Source organism: Heterodontus francisci, chromosome 11 (assembly GCF_036365525.1).
Source record: "Heterodontus francisci isolate sHetFra1 chromosome 11, sHetFra1.hap1, whole genome shotgun sequence".
In the NCBI taxonomy this organism is placed as follows: domain Eukaryota; kingdom Metazoa; phylum Chordata; class Chondrichthyes; order Heterodontiformes; family Heterodontidae; genus Heterodontus; species Heterodontus francisci.
This window is the reverse complement of record NC_090381.1, coordinates 101,143,052-101,170,013: the sequence shown is the minus strand read 5'-3', so window position 1 is coordinate 101,170,013 and position 26,962 is coordinate 101,143,052. Positions and strand designations below refer to the sequence as shown.

Here is a 26,962-nt window from a genome sequence, read left to right as displayed (position 1 = left end):
AGAGTAAGCCAGGACTTGGGAATGGAGTTCCAAGATGCACTGCAGCAACTCACCAAGGGTCCTTCGACAAAACCTTCCTAACCCGCAACCTCTACCATCTACGACAAGGGCAGCAGATGCATGGAAAGACCACCAACTGCAAGTTCTCCTCCAAGCCACACACCATCCTGACTTGGAACTATATCACTGTTCCTTCACTGTTACTGGGTCAAAATTCTGGAACTCCCTTCCTAACAGCACTGTGGGTGCACCTACACCACATGGGTTGCAGCGGTTCAAGAAGGTGGCTCACCACCAACTTCACAAGGGCAATTAGGGATAGGCAATAAATGCTAGTGCTAGCCAGTGACACTCACATCCCATGAAATAATATATTTAAAAAAATTAGGTTGGGAGTGCGGAGAGGTTGAGCATGCAAACTCCTGGCTACAAGAGAGGGAAGGACAAGTGCAGTAAGGAAGAAAGCTAAATATTAACAGAAAGTTAAATGTAAGTAAATAAAAATAGGAAAATGGGAGGAAAATAAATAGGAAATATGGGCATAAAGTAAAAATGCAGAGGATGTATTCTGCTGGAAAAGATTGGGAGGGTGACTGGCTCATGCTGTTAAGTAATTTGATTAGATTAGAGATACAGCACTGAAACAGGCCCTTCGGCCCACCGAGTCTGTGCCGAACATCAACCACCCATTTATACTAATCCTACACTAATCCCATATCTCTACCAAACATCCCCACCTGTCCCTATATTTCCCTACCACCTACCTATACTAGTGACAATTTATAATGGCCAATTTACCTATCAACCTGCAAGTCTTTTGGCTTGTGGGAGGAAACCGGAGCACCCGGAGAAAACCCACGCAGACACAGGGAGAACTTGCAAACTCCACACAGGCAGTACCCGGAATCGAACCCGGGTCCCTGGAGCTGTGAGGCTGCGGTGCTAACCACTGCGCCACTGTGCCGCCCTAATTAGCATAGACCAATGAGTAAGTTGATTAGAACTTTCACCATTAATTCATTCAAAAAAATTGTACATTACCCAACATAAAATCTCTCTCTCACTCTCTCTCTCTCTCTCTCACACACAAACATGGTTTAGTTGGAAACACTCTCACCATGGAGGGAGAAGGCAGTGGATTCATGCCCCACCCATTTTGAACACACAATTTAGGCTGAATCACCCGAGGGAAAGTTCAACATAAATCCTCCCTGATGCCCAGAGATAATCAATTAAAGCTCTAGAATATTAGTGCACATAACTCAAGGCTGGTGTGCTGTAGGTTACAGTACCTGTAGAGTACATTGGGAGTAACTGAAGGGAATGCAGAGCGGTCTCTTCAACCGAATAAACGTGGGACAGATCAGGAGCAAAACGTCTTGGAATAGAAAAAAAATCAAGGTTACAATTTATCTTTCTAAATTATATACGTTCAGCATTAAAAATAATTAATTCGGAAGAAGTGGGGAGACGGTGGCGTAGTGGTAATGTCACTGAACTACTAACCAGGCTAATGCCCTGGGGGACACGGGTTCAAATACCACCATGGCAGCTGGTGGAATTTAAATTCAATTAATTAAGAAAAATCTGGAATTGAAAGCTAGTCTCAGTAATAGAGCCATGAAACGATCATTTGGTTGTTGTAAAAGCCCATCTGGTTCATTAATGTTCTTTAGGGAAGGAAATCTGCTGACCTTACCCAGTCTGGCCTACATGTGACTCCAGACCCACAGCAATGTGGTTGGCTTGTAATTGCCCTCTGAAATGGCCTAGTTGTCAAGGACAATTCGGGATGGGCAACACCTTTCCAGCATCCCTTGAAAGAATAAAAAAAATTGGAAGGACCATTATTGCCAGGGTATTGTGTTGCTTTGCCAAGTGGCTGATCTGTGCTGCATGAACACCCTGGGATAGAGGCCTGCTCAGGTCAGGAAAAAGGAACCCGATCCGAACCACAGCAAACCCAAGCCCGAGCCGGCCCGAGTCCCTCCAATTTGGCCCTGGGCCCGACCCGAACCCGACCCGAGCCCGACCCAACCACCCGTTTACTTACCTTCCTGACACTGAACCTGCAAGAAGCTGCAGCACCTGCAAGAAGCTGCAGCGCATGCGTGATGACGTCATAGTGACGTCACTCGCTCACTGCGCAGACTCAGTTTCGTCCCGGACTCCCAGCTCAGGTAAGTTTTTTAAATTTCAATACTTACCAGCAGAGCACTTATCGTGTGCGTCCAGCCCGACCCGAGTTAGCGAGGCTAGAACATAGGAGAATGTTTTGGAAGGGGAGGCTTGGGGGAAGAGAATTAAGAAGGTACTTGCAAATAAGAAAAATCCTGGAATGATGCAGTACAGAGGTCATTCAGCCCCTCGTGCCTGTGCTCTTTCCCCATAGTCCAGCAAATTTTTCCTTTTCAAGTATACATCAATTCCCTTTTGAAAGTTACTATTAAATCTGCTTCCACCATTTTCAGGTAGTGAATTCCAGATCTTAACAACTCGCTGCATTAAATAAAAAAGCTCTTCTCTGGTTGTTTTACCAATTACATTAAATCTGTACCCTCTGGTTACTGACCCTCTCGTCAGTGGAAGCAAGTTGCTTCTTATTTAATCTATCAAAGTTCTTCATAATAGCAGAAAATAGATTTTATTTTGATGCAAAAGCCCAGCACATTGTGGAAATCAAATCCCATTCACATGTTACCAGGAAGAATTTATGCGGCCTTCATGATAACTCAAAATGATCTGTGCCAGTTCCACTGTAAAGTGGATGAAGAGAGGCTAAAACAGACGTATCTGCAAATATCTGCCTGCCCATTGATGAAAAAAGTCAGAGTGTGAATTGTGCTTACAATTCCCCATATAAGATGTTATTTTCTTGCCTTCTCTAGCTGGGAGGTTCTCTCAACTATGAGCCATTCATAGCAGACAGGAATGGCTCCAGACCTTCTTGAAGGCCTTTACCAATGCTGGGCTATAGTTAGCACAAGGTCTCAAGCAGCTACCTGTACCGAGCATCATTCCATGATAGCATGGCCACGATCAATGACTCTACATGGCAGACGACAAGCATGAACCCATGTCCTGCCACTTCAGGACATTACACACTGGAGCTTCATAGTGCTGGTCTGCACTCAGCAAATCACTTATTTCAGCCTTACCATTGAAGGGGTGGGAGAGGAAACTGGAATTAAAAACAAAATTGGAAATTGTCCCATGCTGCTGCAACACATCAAATAACTAGCTAGATTGCCAGTAGCAGGTCTATAGAGAAACATTGTCTGTTTCGCCTCACCATCAAGATACAGTTCATATTACAGGTGTGAAGAACCAAGACTGACTGATAAGTAAAAGTACACATTATTGCAACATGATGTCCCCATTTTGCACAATCAAGTTTAAATCCGATAGGCAGATGCATAGAGCACCTGCAGAGTGTTTATAAAATGAGGTTTATACACTAGTTAGAGAGACAGTTTACAGATCCCAAAGATCACCCCTGCCTTACCTGTACAGAATCTGTCGTAGATGCAAATTATTCTGCAGCTCTGTTGTCAAACCCTCCAAGCCTGTCCACTCCAAACTGACTGACACTCCTGATCCCGAGGTGTCTTCACCAAGCAATTCCAAAGGGCTCTGAAAGAGGACAAATTCATCCTGTCCTTGGCTCAGAGGCACTGCTAAAAGAAATGCACAAATGCAAAGATGAATTAAAAAGAATACTGTAGGACTGTTGCACTGAGACAGGCTAGGAGCAAACATCCTGTTTAGTGTAGGCTGCGAGCATCGCTGACCAACATTTTGGGGGGGGGGGTTTTCAACTTCGACAGGGGCTGAAAACTGTCAGTAGCCAATCAGCCGCCCAGTATACACCCCATCCGATGTACCTTTCAATTCAAAGACTTGAATTTATATAGCACCTTTCATAACCTCAGGATGTCCCAAAGTGCTTTACAGCCAATGAAGTACTTTCGAATTGTAGTCACTGTTGTAATATAGGAAATCAGCAGCCAATTTGCACAGAGCCACAAGTAGCAATGTGATAATGGTCAGGTAATCTGTTTTTAGGTGCTGGCGGAGGTATAAATAATGGCCAGGATACTGGCGAGAACCCTCCTGCTCTTCTTTGAGTAGTGTCACGGGATCTTTTATATCACCCGAGAGGGCAAACGTCTGCAAAAGCAAAAATGACCCATCCCTACCCCACATCATTCAAGTGAAGCATGATAATTATGGCAGATGATTTTCTATAAAAGGAAGACTTGCATTTATATAGTGCTTTTTACAACCACCAGATATCTCAAAGTGCTTTACAGCCAACGACGTACTTTTGAAGTGTAGTCACTGTTGTAATGTAGGAAACACGTCAGCCAATTTGGCACACAGCAAACATCTACAAACAGCAATGTGATAATGACCAAATAATTTGTTCTTTTGTGACGTTGTCTGAGGGATAAATATTGGTTAGGATACCAGGGATAACTCACTTACTATGTAGCAAGTCCAACAAGAGAGGGCGCAGTTTTAGACTTCGTTTTAGGAAACGAAGATGGGCAGGTGAAAGGAGTGGCAGTGGGAGAGCATTTTGGTGGTAGTGATCATAATTCAGTAAGTTTTAACATAATTACGGAAAAGGTCAGAGACAGAACGGGAGTTAGAGTTCTCAACCGGGGCAAGGCCAATTTTACTAAACTGAGGAGTGATTTAGCGAAAGTGGACTGGAAACAGCTACTTGAAAGTAAATCAGTGTCAGAACAGTGGGAGGCATTCAAAGGGGAGATTCAACAGGTTCAGCGTAAACATGTCTTCTTCTTTGGCCTCCTTGTCTCGGGAGACAATGGATACGTGCCTAGAGGTGGTCAGTGGTTTGTGAAGCAGCGCCTGGAGTGAATATAAAGGCCAATTCTAGAGTGACAGACTCTTCCACTGGTGCTGCAGATAAAATTGGTTGTCGGGGCTGTTACACAGTTGGCTCTCTCCTTGTGCTTCTGTCTTTTTTCCTGCCAACTGCTAAGTCTCTTTGACTCGCCACACTTTAGCCCCGCCTTTATGGCTGTCCGCCAGCTCTGGCAATCACTGGCAACTGACTCCTACGACTTGTGATCAATGTCACAGGACTTCATGTCGCATTTTCAGATGTCTTTAAAGCGGAGACACGGATGACAGGTGGGTCTGGTACCAGTGACGAGCTCACTGTACAATGCGTCCTTGGGGATCCTGCCATCTTCCATGCGGCTCACATGGCCAAGCCATCTCAAGCGCCACTGGCTCAGTAGGGTGTATATGCTGGGGATGTTGGCCAGCTCGAGGACCTCTGCGTTGGAGATACTGTCCTGCCACCTGATGCCAAGTATTCTCCGGAGGCAGCGAAGATGGAAGGAGTTGAGACGTCGCTCTTGGCTGACATACGTTGTCCAGGCCTCGCTGCTGTAGAGCAAGGTACTGAGGACACAGGCTTGATACACTTGGACTTTTGAGTTCCGTGTCAGTGTGCCATTTTTCCACACCCTCTTGGCCAGTCTGGACATAGCAGCGGACGCCTTTTCCATGCGCTTGTTGATTTCTGCATCGAGAGACAGGTTACTGGTGATTGTTGAGCCTCGGTAGATGAATTCTTGAACCACTTCCAGAGCGTGGTCGCCGATATTGATGGATGGAGCATTTCTGACGTCCTGTCCCATGATGTTCATTTTCTTGAGGCTGATGGTTAGGCCAAATTCGTTGCAGGCAGCCACAATCCTGTCGATGAGCCTCTGCAGACACTCTTCTGTGTGGGATATTAATGCAGCATCGTCAGCAAATAGGAGTTCCCTGATGAGGACTTTCCGTACTTTGGTCTTCGCTCTTAGACGGGCAAGGTTGAACAACCTGCCATCTGATCTTGTGTGGAGGGAAATTCCTTCTTCTGAAGACTTGAACGCATGTGAGATCAGCAGTGAGAAGAAGATCTCAAACAGTGTAGATGCGAGAACACAGCCCTGTTTCACGCCACTCAGGATACGAAAGGGGTCTGATGAGGCACCACTATGCTGAATTGTGCCTTTCATATTGTCATGGAATGAGGTGATGATACTTAGTAGCTTTGGTGGACATCCGATCTTTGCTAGTAGTCTGAAGTGACCACGTCTGCTGACGAGGTCAAAGGCTCTGGTGAGATCAATTAAAGCAACGTAGAGGGGCATCTGTTGTATGTGGCATTTCTCCTGTAGCTGGCGAAGGGAGAACAGCATGTCATTGGTGGATCTCTCTGCTTGAAAGCCGCACTGTGCCTCAGGGTAGACACGCTCAGCCAGCTTCTGGAGTCTGTTTAAAACGACTCGAGCGGAGACTTTCCCCACTATGCTGAGCAGGGAGATTCCACGGTAGTTGTTACAGTCACCCTTGTTCTTATAGAGGGTGATGATATTGGCATCGCGCATGTCCTGTGGTACTGCTCCCTCATCCCAGCACAGGCAAAGCAGTTCATGGAGTGCTGAGAGTATAGCAGGCTTGGCATTCTTGATTATTTCAGGGGTAATGCTGTCCTTTCCAGGGGCTTTTCCACTGGCTAGAGAATCAATGGCATCACTGAGTTTCGATTTTGTTGGCTGTTCATCCAGCTCATCCTTGACTGGCAGAGACTGGGCTGCATTGAGGGTGGAATCAGTGACATTTTCCCTGGAGTACAGTTCTAGGTAGTGCTGCACCCAGCGGTCCATTTGCTTGCGTTGGTCAGGGATCATGTCCTCTAATTTAGATTTGAGGGGAGCAATCTTCTTGATGGTTGGTCCAAAAGCTCTCTTGATGCCATCATACATTCCTCTGATGCTTCCGGTGTTGGAGGCCAGCTGAATACGACTGCTCAGGTGTTGCCAGTAGTCATTTGCACAGTGCCTGCTCCCCCAAAGAAAAAGAGTGAGGCGGCCAAATCTAGAGCCCCATGGATGTCAAGGAACCTACAGGGCAAAATAAGCAGAAAAGGAAAGCTTATGTGCGACACCGAGAACTCAATACTACAGAAAGCCGAGAGGAGTATAGAAAGTGGAGGGGTGAAATCAAAAAGGAAATTAGGAAAGCAAAGAGAGGGCATGAAAGGATATTGGCAAGCAAAATCAAGGTGAACCCAAAGATGTTTTATCAATACATTAAGAGTAAGAGGATAACTAAGGATAGAGTAGGGCCCATAAAAGACCAAAAAGGTAACTTATGTGTATGAGTGGAAGATGCTGGTTCTTAATGAATACTTTGCATCTGTCTTCACAAAAGAGGGGTACGATGCAGATATTGTAGTTAAGGAGGAAGAATGTGAAGTATAGGATGTGATAAACAAAGGGAGAGAGGAAGTATTAATGGGATGAGCATCCTTGAAAGTTGATAAATCACCAGGGCCAGATGAAATGTATCCTAGGCTGTTCAAAGAAGCAAGACAGGAAATAGCAGAGGGTCTGACCATCATTTTCTGTCCTCACTGAATACAGATATGGTGCCGGAGGATTGGAGATTTGTTAACGTCGTTCCTCGGTTTAAAAAGAGAGCGAAGGATAGACCGAATAATTACAGGCCAGTTAGTCTAATCTCAGTAGTGGGCAAATTATTAGAATCTATTCTGAGAGACAGGATAAACTGTCGCTTAGAAAGGCAAAGGTTAATCAAGGATAGTCAGCATGGATTTGTTAAGGGAAGATCTTGTTTGACCAATTCGATCGAATTTTTTGAAGTAACAAGGAAGATAGATGAGGTTAGTGCAGTTGATGTGATCTACATGGATTTTTAGCCAGACTTTTGACAAGGTCCCACATGGCAGAATGGTTAAAAAAAATAAAATCCCATGGGATCCGGGGAAATGCAGCAAGGTGGATACAAAATTGGCTCAGTTTTAGTGACTGGAGGGCTGTTTCCAGTGGCGTTCCGCAGGGCTCAGTATTGGGTCCCCTGCTTTTTGTGGTGTACATCAACGATTTGGATGTAAACGTAGGGGGCATGATCAAGAAGTTTGCAGACGACACAAATATTGGCCGTGTGGTTGATAGCGAGCAGGATAGCTGTAGGCTGCAGGAAGATATTGGTGGTCTGGTCAGATGGGCAGAAAAGTCGCAGATGGAATTCAACTTGGAGAAGTGTGAGGTGATGCATTTGGGGAGGTCAAAAAAGACAAAGGAATACACGATAAATGGCAAAATACCGAGAAGTGTAGAGGAAATAAGGGACCTTGGAGTGAAGGTGCAGAGATCCCTGAAGGTAGCAGGACAGGTCAATAGGGTGGTTAAGAAGACATATGGAATCCTTTCCTTTATTAGCCGAGGTACAGAATACAAGATCAGGGAGGTTATGCTGCAACTGTATAAATCATTGGTTAGGCCACAACTTGAGTACTGCGTGCAGTTCTGGTCACCTCATTATAGAAAGGATGTAATTGCACTGGAGAGGGTACAGAGGAGATTTACGAGGATGTTGCCAGGACTGGAAAAATGCAGCCATGAGGAAAGATTGGATAGGCTGGGGTTGTTCTCCTTGGAACAGAGAAGGCTGAGGGGAGATCTGATTGAAATGTACAAAATTTTGAGGGGCCTGGATAGAGTGGAGGTGAAGGGTCTATTCACCTTAGCAGAGATGTCAGTGACGAGGTGGCATAGATTTAAAGTGACTGATGGAAAATTATAGGGGAGATGAGGAAAAATCTTTTCACCCAGAGGATGGTGATGGTCTGGAACTCACTGCCTGAAAGGGTAGTTGAGGCAGAGACCCTCAACTCATTCAAAATGAGTGCCGTAAGCTGCAGGGCTATGGATCAAATGCTGGAAGATGGGATTAGAATAGGTAGATCGTTTTTCAGTCAGCACAGACACAATGGGCCAAGTGGCTTCTTTCTGTGCCTCAAACCTTCTATGATTCTATGACTTCCGATGAAAATAGCGCCATGGGTTCTTTCACATCCACCTGAGAGGGCAGACAGGTTTAACATCTCATCTGAAAGACAGCACCTCCAACAGTGCAGCACTCTTACCCGGTCTGGCCTACAGGTGACTGCAGGCCCACAGCAATGTGGTTGACTCTTAAAAATGCCCTCTGAAATGGCTGAGCAAGCCACTCAGTTCAAGGGCAATTAGGGATGGACAATAAATGCTGGCCTAGCCAGCGACGCCCACATCCCACGAACAAATAAAAAAAACCTCTCAGTACTATACTGGAGTGTCAGTCTTGATTTTTGTGCTCCTTAGAGTGGGACTTGAACCCAGAACCTCGTGGCTCAGAGGCAAGTGTGCTATCAACTGAGCCTTGGGAGATTGCTCCTGGCATGTTACTATCCCAGATTAAAGCCCTGGCTCGGGTATAAAATTAAAACCTGGCCCGGGTCCGACCCAACCACAGCCAATCCGAACCCGACCCGAGCCGAGCCCTTTAATTTTTTTTCGCGCCTGACCCGACCCGAAATCTCCTTCATCTGTTCCGGCAGCAGGCTATTCCTGCAGCTGGAGTTGTGGGGAATCATGGGTAAGCCTGATCCTGTGACTTCCTGGAAGCAGCAGTGTCCAGCCCGACCTGACCCGAGCCTGAATGCTGGACTCGGAATATAGACCCGACCCGACATATAGCTGGGTACCTAGTCGGGTTCGTGACGGGTAGCCAGGCTTTATCCCAGATATTTCTTCATACAAAACCTTCACTTTCAGGCACAAAATCCCTCTCAATACCGGAAATTAGCAAGATTCGGCATGGATTTTTAAACTGCACCAACTGACTTGTCTTAATCATAATGTTGTATGGGGCTGGGTTGATACATTTTGTTTTGCCCATCCTTCCCAACAAGTGTTTCTTCCCTCACTTGAAGTACTCAGCACCTCTCTGCTGGGGTATGGTGCTACAGGCACTGATGCCCTGTCCAGCCTGTCATTTGTCATCTGAGAGTTCTGGTACACGGCGTTTACAGATTTTTTGACTGTGCAGAAAGGGAGGGTGTCCCAGCCAAATGAAATTTTATCCATACCTGATGCCCACCCACACACCCTTCTAGCAAGAGTTGGTGACCAACACGGCCAATGTTCACCTCACTACCCCCAAGACGGCCAATTTTATCATCCTCACTGCTAACGTAGCCGAGATTAGCTAGAGACCTCCTACCCTACTAACATAAAGAAGACTTGCATTGAATGAGCACCTTTTGTGACCAAGCACTTTACAACCAATGAAGGACCTTTTGAAGTGCAATCACTGTTTTACTGTAGGAATTCCAGCAGCCAATTTGTGCACAGCAAGCTCCCACAAGCAGAAATGTGATAATGACCAGATAATCTGTTTTAGTGATGTTGATTGAGGAATGAATATTGGCCAGGACGCAAGGGAGAACTCCCTTGCTCTTCTGCCAAATAGTGTTGGGGCCCTTTTATGGCCACCTGAAAGAAAGGCCTTGATTTAACATCGCGTTCAAAAAACGAAAACCTCTCCCAGTGCAGCTCCGTCTGAGTACTGCACTGGGAATGTCAGTCTAGATTTAATGCTCAAGCCTCTGGAGTGAAACTTGAAATCACAACCTCCCGACTCAGAGGCAAGAGTGCTACCCATTGAGCCAGAGCTAACATCTATGTAGAACTTGGTACCAATGCTATGTTGTACAGAATTGAATAGTCCATAATACTGTAGGAGCAAAAGGGTGAAAATAATGTACATACTTTGCTCATTTTACTACAAACCTTCTGCAGGCTCATTTTCCTCTTTGTAAATGTCCTTGTTGACTGGCACTGCCTCCTGAAGGGTCTGTTGCTGGCTCTTGCTCTCCACTTGTTGGGCACACTCCAGTTTTAGCACCAGCACTTCCAGGTCCGTTATCATGGCTAAGCAGCCACTGCAAAAAGCTACTTCCAGCAGGTTCAAACTGACATGCACGATCAGGAAACGCTCAAAATCTAACACGGGGCTTTCACCGTCCAGCATCTCCTCTTTCAAGCGGAAGAGCACTACTTTATTGTGGCACCCAACGACTAGATCTCCCTTCACAGGACAAGAAGAAATGGAGATTGGAGGCTCCGACAGCGGCACCTCTACAATTTCCATCTGATCTTTGGGTGCTCCTTTAAATGGAGCCTGCAACACATGTCCCACCATTCGGATACCAACTCGTGATTTCCCCTGTGCTTGGCATCTCCTCCAATTCAAGTAGGCACGGAGGGAGAGGACCTTACTTTTCTCTTCGATTGTAGCAATATAGTCTCCTGAAAAAAGATGGGACATAAAATAAGTAAAAGACAGTGCATTACTTCATCACTCTAACTATATAATTTATTAAGCAGTCAAATAAGGTTGATATGCAATTTCTTTATTATAGAATCATAGAATGGTTACAGCATAGGAGGTGGTCATTCAGCCCATCATGTCTGCTGTTCCTCTGCAAGAGCAACTCACCTAGTCCCACTCTCTTGCCATTTTCCCACAGCCATGCAAATTTTTTGTCTTCAGATAATTATCCAGTTCTGTTTCGAAGGCCACTATTGAACCCGCCTCCACCAAACTCTCAGGCAGTGCATTCCAGATCCTAACCACTCACTGCCTAAAAGTCTTTTCTCATGTCTCTGTTGCTTCTTTTGCCAATCACCTTAAATCAGTGTCCTCAGGTTCGGGATCCTTCCGCCAATGGGAATAGTTTCTCTCTATCTATTTTGCACAGACCCCTCATGATTTTGAACACCTCTTAATCTTCTCTGAGGAGAGCAGCCCCAGCTTCTCCAACCTAACCACATAACTGTAGTTCCTCATCCCGGGAATCCCATTTATTGAATTTGAATAAAATTCTATGCGGAAACGTTTACCTATTCCACTGTACGTTATTTTTTGGACTTTCCCAAGGGTGGCAAACGTGCAGATCGGCTCACATCCGCTCTCCGTAACTTTAAATACTTCGGTTTTACACCCAGCGGAGATAACGAAGAGCGTGTCCGGTCCGCAGCAGAAAGTGTCGGGTTCGTGTTGAACGGGGACGATCAGCTGGGAGGAAAACGGATGACAGTTGTACACTCGCACCATCTCCAACACACTGACTGCTCTCTCTGCTAAATACTGATCAGATACAGACCAAGAGGCGAGGCGCGGTAGCTGGCCCTTTAAATTGCTAGGATCAAATGGGAAGGGAAAAAATGCACAAGAAAGCATAATCAAAATCTGTTCATAGTCTCAGAAAAGAACGTTAGCTCAACTTTCGTAATCAGTAGAGAATAAAGACACTTTAAGGATTGCAATTTAATGTGCGCAATTTAACGTCTCCAAAAGCTGACCATACTTATAACCAACAATTTACGCAGCCGACCTGGCTGCAGGAACATTATTTTCCTCCAGGTTCACATCGTTGCAATTCTAGTTTTTGCATAATTTCCTTGTCAGATAGTTTCTCTGCTCGGAGTCTCTTCTCTCGCTCTCGCTCTCGCTCTCGCTCTCGCTCTCTCTCTCTCTCTCTCCCGCCTGGTGAGCACAAGACTATGGGAATGTCACAAACTCCGGGCTGCTTCCGCCAACCATTCTGACATCAGTCGATTTGTTGTCTCAGCCAATCGGAATCGACCAACCGGATCGCGCTGCCGTCAATCAAAAGTGGCCAGCCAATCGGAATGAGAGGCTGAACGTCAATCAATGTCAGAGATCACTCCAACACCAGAAAGCAACGAAAAACAAACCTGCGGAAACCTGATATAAGAACAGAAAATGCTGCAATGCAGTCAGTATCTGTGGAGGGAGGGTTCACGGGTCAAGAAGTGGAATCAGAATTCTGTGATTCAGAATGGCTACAGTACAGAGGAGTCCACTCGGCCCTTCGAGCCCCTGCAAGAGCAATTTAGCTAGTCCCATTCTTCCGCCGTCTCCCCGTAGCGCTGCATTTTGTCTTGCTCTTAAGTTGCCTATCCAATTCCCTTTGGAAATGTGCAATTGAATCTGCCTCCACCACCCTTTCAGGCAGCGCATTCCAGATCATAACTACTGCCTTTGGTTCTTTTCCCATTCACTTTGGTTCTTGCCAGGTCTGCTGATGGGAAGTTTCTCTTTATCTAGACCTCTCATGATGTTGAACACCTTTATCAAATCTCCTCTCAACCTTCTCTAAGGGAACAGCCCAGCTTCGCCAATCTATCCCCGTAACTGAATGCCTCAAACCTGGAACCATTTCCGTGAATCTTTTCTGCACCCTCTCTAAAGGCTTCACATCCTTCCTAAAGTGCAGTGCCCAGAATTAGACAGTACTCCAGTTGAGGCTGAACCAGTGTTTTATAAAACGTTCATCATAACTTCCTTGCTTTTGTAGTCTTTAAGCCTCTATTTATAAAGCCCAGCGTCCCTTATAGAGCATGGCTACCCAACCCGAACCTGATGGGGCCTGACGACATGTGTTGGGTTCGGGTCGGGTCGTTCTTCCGGGTCCAGCATTCTGGCTCAGGTCGGGTCCGGCCAGTCGGACACACTCTATCACCACCTCCAATTTTAATGTACTTTTTAAACAACCTTTCAAGTCCAGTTACAGTTTTTGTTGCTTATCTGCACAAGCTTAAAAAGTGAAAAACAGAAGCTAGGTTAACTGAAGTCCAGTGGTCGGGTTGGGCTTGGGTCGGATGTGGTTCTGTCGGGCTCAGGTTGGGTTTCATTTGCAGACCCGAGCAGGCCTTTAATCCCTTATGCTTTTGTAATCACTTTCTCAACCTGTCCTGCCATCTTCAATGATTGTCGCTCATATGCCAATTATGGTAGAGGCAGAAACCCTCAACGCATTTAAACTATGTTTTAATATGCACTCGAGGTGCCATAATCTACAGGACTACAGACCAGGAACTAGATGATGGGATTAGACTGGACAGCTCTTTTTTGGCTGAATGGCCTCCTGTGCCATAAACCTTTCTGTTTCTCTACCCTCAGATGTCTCTGTTCCCACACTCCCTTTAGTTTATATTGTCTCTCCCCGTTCTTCCTATTAAAATGTATCACTTTGCACTTCCCTAGGATAAATTTCATGTGCTGTATGACCACCCATTCCACCAGCCTATGTCTTCTTGAAGTCTATCACTATTTTCACACTTCACTATACTTCCAAGTTTTCTGTCATTTGCAGAGAAGTTAACAGATTATATAATTGCATAGTAATTACAGCACAGAAAGAGGCCATTCCACTCAACAGTCTATGCTGGTGTTCAGGTTTTACATAAGCTTCCTCCAAATCTTCATCTAACTCCATCAATATATCCTATTCTTTTCCCTCTCATCACAGAGCAGGAGGCCATTTGGCCCATCGTGTCTGCACTGGCTCTCTAGAAGAGAAATTCCCTGTCTTCTCCCCATAACTCTGCACATTCTTCCTTTTCATATAACTGTCTTGTTCCCTTTTGAATGATTCAATTGAACCTGCCTCCACCACACTCTCAGCAGCGCATTCCAGACCTTAACCACTCGCTGCGTGAAAAAGTTTTTCCTCATGTCACTTTTGCTTTTCTTACCAAATGCATCAAATCTGTGCCCTCTCGTTCTCAATCCTTTCACGAGTTTCACAGGAACAGTTTCTCTCTATCTACTCTATCCAGACAACTCATGATTTTGAATACCTCTATCAAATCACCTCTCAGCCTTCTCTTTTCCAAGGAAAACAGTCCCAACTTCTCCAATCTATTGTCATAATTGAAATTACTCATCCCTGGAACCATTCTTGTGGATCCTTTCTGTACTCTCTCCAATGCCCTCACGTCTTTCCTCAAGTGCGATGCCCAGAATTGGATGCAATACTCCAGTTGAGGCTGAACTAGCGTCTTATACAACTTCCTTGCTCTTGTACTCTATGCCCCATTAATAAAGCCCAGGATACTGTATGCTTTATTAACTGCTCTCTCAACCATTCCTGCCACCTTTAATGACTTATGCATATATACATGGCGGCACAGTGGCGCAGTGGTTAGCACCGCAGCCTCACAGCTCCAGGGACCCGGGTTCGATTCTGGGTACTGCCTGTGCGGAGTTTGCAAGTTCTCCCTGTGTCTGCGTGGGTTTCCTCCGGGTGCTCCGGTTTCCTCCCACATGCCAAAGACTTGCAGGTTGATAGGTTAATTGGCCATTATAAATTGCCCCTAGTATAGGTAGGTGGTAGGGAAATATATAGGGACAGGTGGGGATGTGGTAGGAATATGGGATTAGTGTAGGATTAGTATAGATGGGTGGTTAATGGTTGGCACAGACTCGGTGGGCCGAAGGGCCTGTTTCAGTGCTGTATCTCTAAACTAAACTAAACTCCTAGGTCCCTCTGCTCTTGCACCCCCTTTAGAATTGTGCCCTTTATTCTACATTGTCTCTCCACATTCTTCCTACCTAAATGAATTACCTCACATTTCTCTGCATCGAACGCCATCTGCCACCTGTCTGCCCATTCCACCAACGTGTCTATGTCCTTTTGAAGTTCTACACTATCCTCCTCACAGTTCACAATGCTTCCAAGTTTCATATCCTCTGCCATCTTTGAAATTGTGCCCTGTACACCAAGTTCTAGGTCATTAATATATATCAGAAAAAGCAAGGGTCCCAGTCCCTGGGGAACTCCACTGCAAACCTTCTTCCAGCCCAAAAAACATTCATTAACCACTACTCTTTGTTTCTTGTCACTCAGCCAATTTCGTATCCATGTTGCTACCGTCCCTTTTATTCCATGAGCTACAAGTTTGCTCACAGGTCTGTTCTATGGCACTGTACCAAATACCTTTTGAAAGTCCATGTACACCACATCCAGAACATTGCCCTCATGAACCCTCTGTTACCTCCTAAAAAGACTCCAGCAAGTTAGTTAAACATGATTTTCCCTTATGGAATCCATGCTGGTTTTCCTTAATTAACTCACATTTGTCCATGTGACTATTGATTTTGTCTATTTTCCCACCACCACAGTTAAACTGACTGGTCTGTAATTGCTTATCTAGCTTCCCCTTTAATATACTATGCTATTTGACTCAACTGTCCCACATGGTAACAAGTTCCGTATTCTAACCACTCTCTGGCTAAATGAGTTTTCTGAATTCTCTACTAAATTTGTTAGTGACTATCCCCTAGTTCTCCAGATTATAACAATTTTTAAGAAACATTCATTTTTTTAGTCCATCTGATTCATACTTGATGGAAGCTGAAACATTCCTGCCACTAAAACTTATTGACAACATTGAGTTAATAATAATCTAATACAATTAAAGCCAATATCGGAAAAAATTAAAAACAACACAAACTTCTGTATTGACTAGCATTCACAAAACACATGCAGTACTGTCTTGTGATAGGGGTATTTACCCGCCTCTTTTTTGTTATTGATGGAAACGGTTAAACGTTTATCCAATGATAAGCTGACCATCCATGTGCCGGTTGCTAACTGGTTTATCAGCCTGTCCATCATCGCCGAGCTCAAGTTCATTGGCTAGATTTCTTGCTAATCAAGAGGCGAGGGTCGGGAAGGCGATAAACGATATTTTTCTATTATAAGTTGCAATGTCGGTTATAAATAATAAGTGAAAAGTAAATCCACCGATTTTTTTTAAATTTTGGAGGTCATTTCTGATTTTGAAACATCCTCTGACTACTGATCCCAATACAGTGGGTGTCCCAGCTTCATAGCTCTGCATTCTGATTGGTTTTTCACATTATCAATCACTGCTGCGGTTATCCAATGAATAAAAGACCCGCCTCCTTGTTACACATCACGTTCCCCGTCCTGAGGCGAGAATGGGGCGTGCGCGGTCATGTGAACCTGTCGTTAGGGGCGTTGCTGCGCTGTTTAGGTGGGTCAAATGGGTTGGCATAGGCAGGGTGGGATGTTATTATGTCTTTTTCTCATCATTTGTTTATCATTAGCTCGTGGCAAGTATGAAGCGGGGAAACTAGAGACAGAGAAGGTAATTTTAAATTGTTAGTATTTAAATGTGATTCAGGTAACGGTGAAAAAAAATCTGCTGTTTTTCTGTTGACTGTCACGTGATGTCTTCTATCCAAGGTGATCCAGTTGGTACTTGGATCCCAGTAAAGTTTCTGATTTTTGTTTGTTTTAGGTAGAAATTTGCAAGAAAGTATATAACTGACCTATTTTTATGTGTTATTGGAAAATCAAATAAAATAATCTGCCCAGTCTCCTTATTTCCTGCTTCCATCCATTCTCATATATAGTTCAGGGAGGGCTCCACAATGTTGAGGATAACTATTCCTGGTCTGGAAAAGTTTATTTATATGTACAATTTTTTGGGGGGGGATAATCTGTATTTTTTTCTAATCTCTATCCTTTCTTGAGAATTTTGTACGTGTTTAGCCAAATGTTCTCCAAGTTTGTGTTTCAATTGCATACAAGAAATGCCAACTGGACTGTATAAAGGTGTATTTAATAGTTGGTATAGCTGTGGAGATAGAAATGGCAAGGAGAGTTGAAAGGGATGGAGATGAGTTATGAAAATATTGTTACGACCAGATGAGGAGGGGTCACAAGGCTTCCCTCTTGTCTGACCGCAACAGGGTTTATTCCTTTTTAAACAGTGGATATACTTCTGTGAGTGTTTAACCTTTTATGTACTATGATCATAAAAGAACCAGACAGGTTTTCTTGAGTTTAAACAAGAAAGAGGTGAGTTTATTGTCCCTAAAAATCGAAACCTGATCTAAATAAAATAATAAATGACGCTACATGTTCACTCACACATGCACATGAGAATCATGCACACGCAAATAAATGACAGAACGATGAGAGATAAATTTTTGTTTTGGATTAAAGTCCAGAACAAATTATTCACTTTGTGGTGTCTGGTAATTCAGTTGTCTTCCTGCTGTAGTCGAGGTTCCGAAGTCTCGAGCTGGTAGCGGTATTTTGTAGTTGGCTCCACCTGGTTCAGGTTTTTTTTTTGGAGGCACTGATGTAGGTGGCTTTCTTCCCCAGAGATCTTTGTCTTGGATTTTGTTCAATCAGCAGGCAAACTTCTAATGCCCCCCAAGGTTGCCTGGGGGGAGAGGGGGGGCACCCCACTATCTTCACACAAAAGTTTCAGTAGCTTTACTCTTTGTAGCAAACGTTTCCAGCTTTTAACAGATGGTGAGGTAGTAGCATGATTGTCCAGTGTTCTCGTTTGAAATTTAATTAGATTTCAGTCTAGGAATTCTCCATCTCTGTCTGGTCTCATTGTTTCAAGATGGCTTCGAAGGTTTTGCCATTAGAAATGAAGCTGTTAGCTGATTCCAAAGTCACGAGGCATTGTTTTAGTGGTGATTAGCTCAGACATTTGACTCTCCTTCGAAGTGTAAGGTATTTCATTGCAAATTGTGGTGGCCATCTTGGTTGCCAGCTTTTTAAAAGTTAAATGTATGATCCCAGCTTTCCTTTTTAAAAGTTTAATGTAGGTTTCCAATCGATGAATCAAAAAATCCTCATTTGGCCAAGCATGTTTTCTTGACAATATAGAGTGGAAGAGGCAAGACCCCTTTTAGGGAGAATCATTGTGGGATGATTGCATCTCCATTCTACAACAAGTGAGGTAACAGGCATCAAACATATCTACTTTGCGATTAATTATTGCTGGGAGTTGTTCTTCTGAGTATCCTTATCGTCAGGTGCCAATGAACACCATAGCGGTCTGTGAGAACAGTTGAGCTCCTGCAGAATGTTGTAGTTTGCATTTTTATTCCTCAGAGCTGAGGTTAAAGACATTTCTAATTAATATTGATCATCTTTCTAAAGTGTTAGTTTTAATTAAACACAGTAGTGGACCTGCTTAAAGAGTCTGTTTAGTCTGCAAAATAATGTGATATGTAAGTTATTGTACTATCATTCAAGGTCAGAGTTATGTGGTGAATTAATTGCTGTCTTAATGCAACACACAACTATGATCATAGAGAAATGTGCACAATTTGACTTTTATCATTTAATGAGAAGACAGAGTTCTGCTTCCCTCCACCATCAGCAAAAAGTGTTCCAACTGAATGTTTATCTCTCATGTGTGACAGCTATACTTTGTTTTTGCAGTTAGGAAAAAAAATTATGGTTCTGTATCTGACACAACCAAAAGGAACCAACAGGAGCTGGTGGATTGTTTGTGGTTCATAAATTAAGTGCTGGTAGAGATAGTGAAATTACTCACGCACTGATGGCTTGGTGGTACAAGTTGTGAACTAGCAGAAAATTAATGGTTTCACATACATCTTAAATGGAGCATTATATGTTTTTCACCATTTGAGTATTTACTTGTTGTGTCCCTTTAAAATGGAGGCCATTATTGTTAGTTTGTTTGGGGGGTGGTGAATGGAGCAATTCAGCATCTCCTTTATGGGTTGATTAAAAGAGGCCAGCTCACTGGTCTTTTTTTATTCGTCCATGGGATGTGGGCATCGCTGGCTAGGACAGCATTTATTGTCCATCCCTAATTGCCCTTGAGAAGGTGTTGTGAGCTGCCTTCTTGAACCACTGCAATCCATGTGGGGTAGGTACACCTACAATGCTTTTGGGAAGGGAGTTCCAGGATTTTAATCCAGCGACAGTGAAGGAAAGGCGTTATAGTTCCAACTCAAGATGGTGTGTGGCTTGGAGGGGAACTTGCAGGTGGTGGTGTTCCCATGCATCTGCTGCTCTTGTCCTTCGAGGTGGTAGAGGTCGCCTGTTTGGAAGGTGCTGTCGAAGGAGCTTTGGTGCATTGCTGCAGTGCATCTTGTAGGTGGTACACACTGCCGCCACTGTGCGTTGGTGGTGGAGGGAGTGAATGATTGTGGATGGGGTGCCAATCAAGTGGGCTGCTTTGTTCTGGATGGTGTTGAGCTTCTTGAGCGTTGTTGGAGCGGCACCCATCCAGGCAAGTGGAGAGTATTCCATCACACTCCTGACTTGTGCCTTGTAGATGGTGGACAGGCTTTGGGGAGTCAGGAGGTGAGTTACTTATCACAGGATTCCTAGCCTCTGACCTGCTCTAGTAGCCACAGTATTTGTGTGGCTGGTCCAGTTCAGTTTCTAGTCAATGGTAACCTCCAGGCTGCTGTTAGTGTGAGATTCAGTGGTTGTAATGCTATTGAATATCAAGGGGAGATAGTTAGATTCTTTCTTGTTTAAGATGGTCATTGCCTGGTACTTGTGTGGTGTGAATGTTACTTGACACTTATCAGCCCAAGCCTGAATGTTGTCCAGGTCTTGCTGCATCTGGACACGGGCTGCGTCATTATCTGAGGAGTTGCGAATGGTGCTAAACATTGTGCTATCACCAGTGAACATCCCCACTTCTGATCTTACAATGGAGAGAAGATTATTGAAGCAGCTGAAGATGGTTGGGCCTGGGACACTACCCTGAGGAACTCCTATTGTGACGTCCTGGACTGCGATGATTGACCTCCAACAACCACAACCATCTTCCTTTGTGCTAGGTATGACTCCAAGCAGTGGAGAGTATTCCCCCTGATTTCCATTGACTTCAGTTTTACTAGATCCTTGATGCCATACTTGGTCAAATGCTGTCTTGATGTCACTGTCGCCTCACCACTGGAGTTCTGCTCTTTTGTCCATAATTGGACAAAGGCTGTAATGAGGTCAGGAGCTGAATGGCCCCGGCGGAACTCAACCTGAGAGTCGGTGAGCAGGTTATTGCTGAGCAAGTACAGCTTGATAGCAGTGCCAACGACCCCTTCCATCACTTTTCTGATAATCAAGAGTAGACTGTTCGGGCGGTAATTAGCCGGGTTGGACTTGTCGTGCTTTTTTGTGTACAGGACATACCTGGGCAATTTTCCGCATTGCCGGGTAGATGCCAGTGTTGTAGCTGTACTAGAACAGCGTGGCTAGTTCTGGAGCACAAGTCTTCAGTACTATTGTCGGAATATTGTCTGGGCCCATAGCCTTTGCAGTATCCAGTGCCTTCAGCCTTTTCTTGATATCACGTGGAGTGAATCGGATTGGCTGAAGAATGTGATGGTGGGGGCCTCAGGAGGAGACTGAGTTGGATCATTCACTCGGCACTTCTGGCTGAAGATAGCTGCAAAGACTTTAGTTTTGTCTTTTGCGCTGATGAGCTGGGTTCTCCCATCTTTGAGGATGGGGGTATTTGTGGCGCCTCCTCCCTCTGTTAGTAGTTTAATTGTCCCCCGCCATTCACAACTAGATGCAGCAAGACTGCAGAGAATCGATCTGATCCGTTGGTTGTGGGATCAATTAGCTGTGTCTATCACATGCTGCTTCCGCTGCTTGGCATGCAAGTAGTCCTGTGTTGTAGCTTCACCAGGCTGACACCTCATTTTGCGGTATGCCTGGTACTGCCCTTGGCATGCCCTCCTGCACTCTTTATTGAACCAGAGTTGATCCCCTGGCTGGATGGTAATGGCAGAGTAGGGGTATGCCGGGTCATGAGGTTACAGATTGTGGTTGAATACAATTCTGCTGCTGCTGATGGCCCACAGCGCCTCATGGATGCCCAGTTTTGAGTTGCTAGATCTGTTCAAAATCTATCCCATTTAGCATGGTGGTAGTGCCACACAACATGATGGTGGATATCCTCAATGTGAAGAAGGGACTTCATCTCCACAAGGACTGTGCGGTGGTCACTCCTACCAGTGCTGTCATGGACAGATGCATCTGCGGCAGGTAGACTGGTGAGTATGAGGTCAAGTTAGTTTTTTTTCCATCTTATTGGTTCCCTCACCACCAGCTGCAGACCCAGTCTAGCAGCTATGTCCTTTAGGGCTTAGTCAGTAGTGGTGCTACTGAGCCACTCTTGGTGATGGACATTGAAGTCCTCCACCTAGAGTACATTCTGTGACCTTGTTACCCTCAGTGCTTCTTCCAATTGGTGTTCAACATGGAGAAGCACTGATTCATCAGCCGAGGGTAGGGGTGGGGGCGCGTGCAGTAGGTGGTAATCAGCAGGATACTAAATAATTAGTCTCTGATACCCTTTAGCAGTTGGTTGGTGTTAAATACATAGCAGCAATCAGGTGAAAGGTTCCATCTTGCCTCATGTCTGGCATGTTTGCCCCCAGTGTTTCCAGGCTACTTGAGATGTTGACATCAGCTTGCTTTTAAATAGTTTTATATTTCAAGGTTCACTGGAGGAGGCATCAAGACAGACAAAATTTGAGAAGGGCAAAGGATCTGGATGGATTCCCCTCCCTCCCCCTCCACCCTTGCCACAGCCTTTTGCAAACCGATCTTCCAACTTGTTTATATGGCACGTAGAATTAGGAAATGCCACCTGGTGATGAGAATGTCGATCTATAACTTGGCTTTTGCTTTACTGTGGTGGTTGAACTCTTATGAATAGAGTTTCTGGATTATATTGCTACTTGAGAGATTTGTGATTTTATACCCAGAAGATAATTTCTGTGTCTGTCGGAGAATTGTCCAGCTCTTGATGGGAGGTGGGACATTCAGAAACAAATACAGCTGAAAAATGAGAGGCACGGTGATAGATATACGGAAGGAGAGAAAAAGACCAACAGAGAGAAATAAAGATGTGATAATACTGAAGGGGAGATGCACAGAGGGACTTGCATGCAGCAGATGTCAGAAAACATGAGGCTTATGAAGACAGAGAAACAACAGCCACAAACAGAGCTGACTGAAGATAGTCGGGGACTCAAAGAATTAAACTGGGGTGATGAGCAGAAACACAGGTTCAGAGAGAGAAAGACACCAAATTTTACTTCAAGAACCACAGTGAAGGATAAACTAGGTTGCATAAATATATATATCTTTACTGATAGGCAGAATAAAAAGTTACAGAACAGATGCACTGCAATTGAACATCTGCAGTTTATTTGTGTCTTGAGCTCTATATATCCTTGGTCATGTAGCAGTGCAAATATAAGCAGTATTAATTTTTTTTATTTGTTCATGGGATGCGGGCGTCACTGGCTAGGCCAACATTTATTGCCCATCCCTAATTGTTCTTAAGAAGGTGGTGGTGAGCTGCCGTCTTGAATTGCTACAATCCATATGGTGCAGGTACACCTAGAGTGCTGTTAGAAAGGGAGTTCCAGGTTTTTCGCCCAGTGACAGTGAAGGAATAGCAACGCAGTTCTAAGTCAGGGTGGTGTGTCGCTTGTAGGGGTACTTGCAGGCAGTGGTGTTTCTGTGTGTCTGGTGCCCTTGTCCGTCTAGGTGGTAGAGGTTGATGGTTTAGAAGGTGCTGTTGAAGGAGGCTTGGCAAGTTGTTGCAGTGTATCTTGCAGATGGTATACATTGCTGCCACTGTGCACCAGTGGTGGAGGGAGTGAATGTTTAAGGTGGTGGATGAGGTGCTGATCTTAGAATTAGAACATTACAGCGCAGTACAGGCCCTTCGGCCCTCGATGTTGCGCCGACCTGTGAAACCATCTGACCTACACTATTCCATTTTCATCCATATGTCTATCCAATGACCACTTAAATGCCCTTAAAGTTGGCGAATCTACTACTGCTGCAGGCAGGGCGTTTCACGCCCTTACTACTCTCTGAGTAAAGAAACTACCTCTCACATCTGTCCTATATCTATCACCCCTCAACTTAAAGCTATGTCCCCTCGTGTTTGCCATCACCATCCGAGGAAAAAGACTCTCACTATCCGCCCTATCTAACCCTCTGATTATCTTATATGTCTCTATTAAGTCACCACTCCTCCTCCTTCTCTCCAACGAAAACAACCTCAAGTCCCTCAGCCTTTCCTCGTAAGACCTTCCCTCCATACCAGGCAACATCCTAGTAAATCTCCTCTGCACCCTTTCCATAGCTTCCACATCCTTCCTATAATGCGGTGACCAGAACTGCACGCAATACTCCAGGTGCGGTCTCACCAGAGTTTTGTACAGCTGCAGCATAACCTCGTGGCTCCGAAACTCGATCCCCCTACTAATAAAAGCTAACACACCATATGCCTTCTTAACAGCCCTATTAACCTGGGTAGCAACTTTCAGGGATTTATGCACCTGGACACCAAGATCTCGCTGTTCATCTACACTACCAAGAATCTTCCCATTAGCCCAGTACTCTGCATTCCTGTTACTCCTTCCAAAGTGAATCACCTCACACTTTTCCGCATTAAACTCCATTTGCCATCTCTCAGCCCAGCTCAGCAGCCTATCTATGTCCCTCTGTACCCTACAACATCCTTTGGCACTATCCACAACTCCACCGACCTTCGTGTCATCTGCAAATTTACTAACCCACCCTTCTACACCCTCTTCCAGGTCATTTATAAAAATGACAAACAGCAATGGCCCCAAAACAGATCCTTGCGGTACACCACTAGTAACTGAACTCCAGGATGAACATTTGCCATCAACCACCACCCTCTGTCTTCTTTCAGCTAGCCAATTTCTGATCCAAAGCTCTAAATCACCTTCAACCCCATATTTCCGTATTTTCTGCAATAGCCTACCGTGGGGAACCTTATCAAACGCCTTACTGAAATCCATATACACCACATCCACTGCTTTACCCTCATCCACCTGTTTGGTCACCTTCTCGAAAAACTCAATAAGGATTGTGAGGCACGACCTACCCGTCACAAAACCGTGCTGACTATCTCTAATGAACTTATTCTTTTCAAGATGATTATAAATCCTGTCTCTTATAACCTTTTCCAACATTTTACCCACAACTGAAGTAAGGCTCACAGGTCTATAATTACCAGGGCTGTCTCTACTCCCCTTCTTGAATAAGGGGACAACATTTGCTATCCTCCAGTCTTCCGGCACTATTCCTGTCGACAATGACGACATAAAGATCAAGGACAAAGGCTCTGCAATCTCCTCCCTAGCTTCCCAGAGAATCCTAGGATAAATCCCATCTGGCCCAGGGGACTTATCTATTTTCACACTTTCCAAAATTGATAACGCCTCCTCCTTGTGAACCTCAATCCCATCTCGTCTAGTAGCCTGAATCTCAGTATTCTCCTCAACAACAATTTCTTTCTCTACTGTAAATACTGATGCAAAATATTCATTTAACACTTCCCCTATCTCCTCTGATTCCGCACACAACTTCCCACTACAATCCTTGATTGGCCCTAATCTAACTCTAGTCATTCTTTTATTCCTGATATACCTATAGAAAGCCTTAGGGTTTTCTTTGATCCTATCCGCCAATGACTTCTCGTGTCCTCTCCTTGCTCTTCTTAGCTCTCCCTTTAGATCCTTCCTGGCTAGCTTGTAGCTCTCAAGCGCCCTAACAGCCTTCACGTCTCATTCTAACATAAGCCGCCTTCTTCCTCTTGACAAGCGCTTCAACTTCTTTAGTAAACCACGGCTCCCTCGCTCGACAACTTCCTCCCTGCCTCACAGGTACATACTTATCAAGGACACGCAGTAGCTGCTCCTTGAATAAGCTCCACATTTCGATTGTTCCCATCCCCTGCAGTTTCCTTCCCCATCCTACGCATCTTAAATCTTGCCTAATCGCATCATAATTTCCTTTCCCCCAGCTATAATTTTTGCCCTGCGGTATATACCTGTCCCTGCCCATCGCTAAGGTAAACCTAACCGAATTGTGATCACTATCACCAAAGTGCTCACCTACATCTAAATCTAACACCTGGCCGGGTTCATTTCCCAGTACCAAATCCAATATGGCATCGCCCCTGGTTGGCCTGTCTGCATACTGTGTCAGAAAACCTTCCTGCACACACTGGACAGAAACTGACCCATCTAAAGTACTCGAACTATAGTATTTCCAGTCGATATTTGGAAAGTTAAAGTCCCCCATAACAACTACCCTGTTACTCTCGCCCCTGTCGAGAATCATCTTCGCTATCCTTTCCTCTACATCTCTGGAACTATTCGGAGGTCTGTAAAAGACTCCCAACAGGGTAACCTCACCTCTCCCGTTTCTAACCTCGGCCCATACTACCTCAGTAGACGAGTCCTCAAACGTCCTTTCTGTCGCTGTAATACTCTCCTTGATTAACAATGCCACACCCCCCCCCCCCCCCTTCTTTTACCATCTTCTCTGTTCTTACTGAAACATCTAAATCCCGGAACCTGCAACATCCATTTCTGCCCCTGCTCTACCCATGTCTCCGAAATGGCCACTACATCGAGATCCCAGGTACCAACCCATGCTGCAAGCTCACCCACCTTATTCCGGATGCTCCTGGCGTTGAAGTAGACACACTTTAAACCAGGTTCTTGCTTGCCAGTGCCCTCTTGCGTCCTTGTAACCATATCCCTGACCTCCCTACTCTCAATATCCTGTACACTGGCACTACAATTTAGGTTCCCATTCCCCTGCTGAATTAGTTTAAACCCCCCCGAAGAGCACTAGCAAATCTCCCCCCCCCCCCCCCCCCCCCCCCCCCCCAGGATATTGGTACCCCTCTGGTTCAGGTGAAGACCATCCTGTTTGTAGAGGTCCCACCTACCCCAGAAAGAGCCCCAATTATCCAGGAAACCAAAACCCTCCCTCCTGCACCATCCCTGCAGCCACATGTTCAACTCCTCTCTCTCCCTATTCCTCGCTTCGCTATCACGTGGCACGGGCAACAACCCAGAGATAACAACTCTGTTTGTTCTCGCTCTAAGCTTCCACCCTAGCTCCCTGACATTCTGTCTTAAATCCCCATCTCTCTTCCTACCTATGTCGTTGGTGCCTATGTGGACCACGACTTGGGGCTGCTCCCCCTCCCCCTTAAGGATCCCAAAAACACGATCCGAGACATCACGAACCCTGGCACCTGGGAGGCAACATACCAACCGTGAGTCTCTCTCGTTCCCACAGAACCTCCTATCTGTTCCCCTAACTATGGAGTCCCCAATGACTAATGTTCTGCTCCTCTTCCCCCTTCCCTTCTGAGCAACAGGGACAGACTCTGTGCCAGATACCTGTACCCCATTGCTTACCCCTGGTAAGTCGTCCCCCGCAACAGTATCCAAAACGGTATACCTGTTGTTGAGGGAAACGGCCACAGGGGATCCCTGCACTGCCTGCTGGTTCCCTCTCCTTCCCCTGACGGTAACCCATCCACCTACTTCTTTTACCTGAGGTGTGACTACCTCCCCATAACTCCTCTCAATAACC

At 45.2% G+C, this 26,962-nt stretch overlaps 2 protein-coding genes across 5 annotated transcripts in view; one reads left to right on the top strand and one right to left on the bottom strand.

Moving 5' to 3' along the window:
- The window catches only part of hps3 (HPS3 biogenesis of lysosomal organelles complex 2 subunit 1), a 46,504-nt gene extending 34,056 nt beyond the window's left edge, over positions 1-12,448 (bottom strand). The window contains exons 1-5 of one of the 4 annotated variants that reach the window (XM_068042614.1): positions 12,240-12,448; positions 11,778-12,076; positions 10,665-11,183; positions 3,506-3,677; positions 1,293-1,378 (exon numbers count right to left, since the gene is read on the bottom strand). In XM_068042614.1, the coding sequence (XP_067898715.1) occupies positions 1,293-1,378; positions 3,506-3,677; positions 10,665-11,183; positions 11,778-11,991 (991 nt within the window). In that variant the 5' untranslated portion in view covers positions 11,992-12,076; positions 12,240-12,448. The remainder of the gene's footprint in view (positions 1-1,292; positions 1,379-3,505; positions 3,678-10,664; positions 11,184-11,777; positions 12,077-12,239) is intronic. The other 3 variants (XM_068042613.1, XM_068042616.1, XM_068042615.1) reach the window with 3 other exon arrangements.
- Positions 12,449-16,787: 4,339 nt separating this feature from the next.
- LOC137374942 (transmembrane protein 145-like) overlaps positions 16,788-26,962 on the top strand; it is an 83,028-nt gene continuing 72,853 nt past the window's right edge. The window contains exon 1 of the mRNA XM_068041555.1: positions 16,788-16,859. The gene's annotated coding sequence lies outside the window, so the exon portion shown is untranslated. The remainder of the gene's footprint in view (positions 16,860-26,962) is intronic.